The sequence below is a fragment of the Quercus robur genome, chromosome 8 (assembly GCF_932294415.1).
Source record: "Quercus robur chromosome 8, dhQueRobu3.1, whole genome shotgun sequence".
Classification (NCBI taxonomy): Eukaryota; Viridiplantae; Streptophyta; class Magnoliopsida; order Fagales; family Fagaceae; genus Quercus; species Quercus robur.
This window is the reverse complement of record NC_065541.1, coordinates 66,735,100-66,740,194: the sequence shown is the minus strand read 5'-3', so window position 1 is coordinate 66,740,194 and position 5,095 is coordinate 66,735,100. Positions and strand designations below refer to the sequence as shown.

Sequence of the window (5,095 nt, the reverse complement as noted above, 5' to 3'; positions counted from 1 at the left end):
AAATGAGAGGCATTCAAATTATTGCCTATCCAGCTCTTACCCCCATCTGTTCCTGTAATTTTATCCACCATTGTGACTAGAAAGCTGTTCAAGAAATTGCCAACACCAATTCCACTTGTGAAGAATGTTGTCCCAAGACTTTGCATGTCTTCTGGAGATTGATCATAGAAGAACTCTAGCAATCCAATTGCATTAAACACATCAGCAACGCCTAATAGAATATATTGAGGCAATAGCCAAAATATGCTCATGGGGACTATTTGTTTAGGACCTACTATATGGTTTACTTTTATGACATGTATGCGCCTAACTTCCACAGCATAAGCAACTGCAATGGCTATAACTTGGATGACAAATCCAATACCGAGCCTTTGAAGCAGTGTGATTCCCCTAGAGTTTCCAGTTCTCTGACGCATAAATGGCACGAAGTAACGATCATACATAGGCACAGCAATCAGCATAGAGAGAGTCACAAAGCTTCCAAGTGAGGCAGCTGGAATTTGAAAGTCGGGGCCTAGGCTTCGGTCCAAGGTGGTACCTTGTTTGACAAAAAGAGTGTTGATTTGTGCCCAAATAGTGCTAGGAATTAGTGTTACAAGCCATATCAATATCATCCCCAAAACCAGCTTGGCTGCTTCTACTTGTGTCACTGCGCATGATGAATTAACTGATGAGGCGTCTAAGTTGCCATCTTTTATTGCAGCCTTGTCCAAGAACCTGGGAAATAATTGTAAAGTTCCTTCATTTAGTCTATCTTTTGTCTCATTTTGTTGAAAATATAATACCAATAAAACTTGAAGTAACCTATCAGGCCAACCCGACTAGTCTACTTTCTTTTGCGTGTCAAATAGAAATGGTATTGAAATTCAAAATTTCAGATGCTATTAAGAGAAGAGGAGGTTACTAACATTACAAGTGTTTCTTAAGGTGGTTTAGATATCGCTTATTATTGAAAACTGAAAACACTGTAGCAAAATAATTTTTAAACGTTTAAAAAGTGTCGTGGACCCAGTTTTGAAATTGTTTTTGTTAAAAAAAGTATTTATAAGTCCCATGAACAGTACACAGGATCTACTAAAAAACGTAAAACGTAACTGAAAAGTGCTTTTCAATACTATCTAAACATACACTTATTGCAATTTTTTCTAGCTTGAAAAAATGGTGGGGGCACGCACTACACCAAGAGATTTTTTACCATCCATAAGAAGGTGTGAAAGGAACAGTTTGAACAGTGCACATGTAGAGGATTTATGAAATGAATGGCCAGCAAGCCCTATAGAAAGAAGGACGCTCTTTTTATTGGAATAGTAGATTCCCTAGTCATGCACATGAGAGGGGAGCCTCTCTCTCTCTCTCTCTCCTGCTTTGGAATCATTATGTGATCTTATTGACCGTGCCCTTAGATTCCATGGCATCATCATTTATGAGGATGAAAGGGGTATCCTTTTCTTGGGGGACAGGGGTCGGTGGATAATGAAGGGTGTCCATATTTGCACGCCCAAAAATTTAATTTAGACTCTATCAAAAAAAAAAAAAAAATTTAATTTAGAGCTTTCATGACCACTCATGTATCCATGCAACTATGCAAGTTCTGTCATCTCAAAATCTAAAATGGAAGCTTTAGAGTGTCGCAACATTAAATATTTTAAATAACTTGACTTTAAATGTATCGAAAAATTTATAATATTTTATGAAATAAATCTATTTTAATTTTGAGAATTATTTTTTCGGAAGTGTAATCAATTACGGGTGGTAGATACTTAAATTATATCTAATACCTATTTTTTTATTTAAAAAAAAAAAAAAAAACTAGTAATGAAAATTTTAGAGTTGACCTGAAAATTGGGGTGTGATGGACTTGCCGCTTCCCGCTACTAGTGTAATGCTGTAGCTCAAACTCATAAAGCTCCGAGGGATCGTTAGGTAGTTGAAGCTTTCTATTTTTGAAGGCAGCGATAGGGACTTGCATCAAGTCCCTAGTAGGGCTTTTAGTCTTTCTAACTTTGTGCCTGTAGATAGGGGTCCCTATGTAGAAAATAAATAGGGATAATAGAAGCCCAGCTGTAGGGATACCATAGCCTAATCCCCACCCCAAGTTCTCTTGAATGTAAACAAGGCCAAGTGTGGCAAATAAAGCACCTAAGAAAGAGCTGAACATCCACCAGTTGAAGAATGACACTTTAAGCTCTTTCTCATGGGGGTTGAAATCATCAAACTGGTCTGCACCAAAGGTAGATATGTTCGGCTTTGTTCCACCTGCCCCAATTGCAATAGTATAGAGAGCTAAGTAGAACAATGAAATTTGTGAAGTTGTGGCCTTGTTGCACACTCCATTTATGCATGTTGGCTTCAAGCTTTTGAGTGAAACCACTGTTGTCAGAAGCACCATTCCCTGTTGAGATACCACAGTATGAGTTTTTTTTTTTCTTCATAATTCTCCTAATGTAATAGTTACTAATTATCTTATGCATTAGAAATATGCACTCTCCTTCTGTAAAAGGGAAAAATACATATTAGTCATGCTTCCTACTGTACTCTGTCATCCATTATATACACGTGAATGTAGTAATGCTTAAGAATCATGCTATTAAGGGGAACTACAATAAAATGACATTCTTCTAGCATGAATAGCGTGGAGTTTTGTTCCTATCAGCCATTCAATTATACTAGTTGATGTTTCTATTGGTGAAAGACAAAATTTTATGTTCCTATCACTCAGTTGAAGTTCATTTTCATCAATTTAATCAATAAAACAGAATAATTTCTCAGTATTTATTATAAATTGATATGATAACTACTCCTCTGTGGACCTCTTATGAATCATAAGCTTGTCGAGAACTAACTATTTGTATCCATGCAGACAACTTAACAAATTTGCCTAGCGGTTCATTGGTCCCACAAGCAAAAACAAGGAATCTTATTGGTATTTGAAAGTAGGTAATCTAAATTATTGTCCAAACAAGTGGTGTATTTTGCTTGGAAGATAAAGATAGTGGATACAATCCTAATTTTGTGGAAGATTTTCCTAAGAAATGTTAGATTTGTTTACTATAGACCGGTCCCATTAAAATAAACAATCTTAGTAAGCAAAGTCATAATTTACCATGACGTATATGAGGGATGACACAGTGAATGTCCAGAATCGACCCATGTAAGAATCGGCTATGTAAGCGCCGAGAATTGGTGTCATCCACACTGATCCTGACCAGTTATTCACATTCCTTACTGATGAAACCGTGTCCTCATGAAGTTGGGTTGTCAAGTAATTCACTAAGTTTGAAGCTATTCCATAAAAGGACATCCTCTCAAACGCTTCGTACCCTGCAAGAATATTGGACAAAAGCATAAGTATGAGAAACTTATTGAAACTTAAAACATCATAGCATTACATTATAAGAAACTTATGGAAACAATTTGGCGTAGTACTTGTGGATAGCCTATTATAGCTAGGTTTTCTTTGTATTAATTCACCATATGTTTAGGATAGTTATTCATAGAACAGTACTATATAGTAATGGATCCACTACATATACACGTTATGGATGTTAGTATTGATGTTGGTATTGTATCCCAACAATACAAGCTAGAAAACATGATATTAATTTGTTCTTAATTTATATATTGATACATATACTAACGTGAATCTTCATACAATAATAGTGAAACATTTTGAAGTAATCTTATAATAAATGATGAAGCAGAAGAAAGAAGAATATATAATTACCAACAAGGAAAGCACACGCTTTCCATTTCCCAGTTTTAGTTGCAAGAACCGGGCGGCCATGAAGATCAACAGTGCCATCTCGGGTATAACCTTTGGCTTCCATTAGAGAGATATATATGTACTTCAAAGTTTTGATAGAAGCTAAGTAGGAGAAAATAAGTGAAAGAGAAAAACTATACTCAGGGCTGTGGATCTGGGGTATCCTTATATAGCTTTTAAGTAGTAGGCAAAGCTCTCACAATGCCTACCTTTAAAAGCGGGTTATATATCGTATAGCTAGCTATAGCCATATGAGTTCAACTTGGACCTGTATTTAAGTTTTAATCTTCCTATGCTTAAATGTAGAATAAGATACCCTGTGAAGTTAAGCCTATTGTAAGTAGTTACTGTCTGTTATGTTTGGGAGTCATTGGTCACATCACACCGCATCACAGTAGGGGGTGTCCCGCCCTGAGGTGTATCCCAAGAGTAACTTGTATATGTGAATGACCAGTAATCACACCATTGTAGTTTGCTAGTGATAAACAATCATTTTCATACAAATTTATCATTTTTTGTGGTTTATTTTTTCTTTTCTTTTTTTGTTATTTCGAGTAGATATAGAACAAAATCTTACTCTCAATGTAATTATTTATTTATTTATTTATTATTATTATTTTTTTTAATTTTCAAGTAAAATGGGGAGATTTCAGAGGTTTTTTTTTTTTTTTTTTTTCTCATAAATATTCACCTATTAACCAAGGTATAGGGGGCATGCTATGATCAACGTTAGCCGACCACACATCCCCAACCAAGCTCATTTCACCATGTGTTAACAACCATTTTAATATCTCACTTAGTTTTAAGCTTACCTTGCTAAGCTTAGACAATTTCATAAGTTAAAGTGCATTTAATATTCTACTATTTGATTTCATTTTTTTAAAATAAATAAGTTAACCCCTACATAAATATATAAATAGCATCCACAAGCAACCAAAAATAAATAATTAAAAAAAAAAACTATTTTTAGGTTTTGAAAAATATGGACTATAGCCTTGAATCATTAATATTCTTTTACATGTATGATGTACCCTTACAACGAGTAACTTATAAACAATTAATATTCTTGAAAATCGATTTATGAACAATTAAGACCCTGTTTGGTATTCGAGTTTAAACATATGTTTTCAATTTTTAAACAACATTACATGTATTTTCGCACATTTTTTTACCTACATGTATTTCCAAAAAAACTGAGAACTGTTGTTTAAATATACGTACCAAACGGGCCCTAATATTCTTGAACATGTATCCTTAATTAGGTAGTCGGTTTACAAGATCCTTCTAACCTTTCACTTAATTAGAACTAACCACAGAAATATTGTGTGCCCT

The 5,095-nt window shown here is 34.6% G+C and overlaps 1 protein-coding gene across 1 annotated transcript in view; it reads right to left on the bottom strand.

Moving 5' to 3' along the window:
- The window catches only part of LOC126697818 (protein NRT1/ PTR FAMILY 5.1), a 4,451-nt gene extending 404 nt beyond the window's left edge, over positions 1-4,047 (bottom strand). The window contains exons 1-4 of the mRNA XM_050394925.1: positions 3,725-4,047; positions 3,104-3,321; positions 1,836-2,392; positions 1-717 (exon numbers count right to left, since the gene is read on the bottom strand). The exon at positions 1-717 is cut by the window's left edge and continues 404 nt beyond it. Of these exons, the coding sequence (XP_050250882.1) occupies positions 1-717; positions 1,836-2,392; positions 3,104-3,321; positions 3,725-3,827 (1,595 nt within the window). The 5' untranslated portion in view covers positions 3,828-4,047. The remainder of the gene's footprint in view (positions 718-1,835; positions 2,393-3,103; positions 3,322-3,724) is intronic.
- Positions 4,048-5,095: the final 1,048 nt, after the last annotated feature.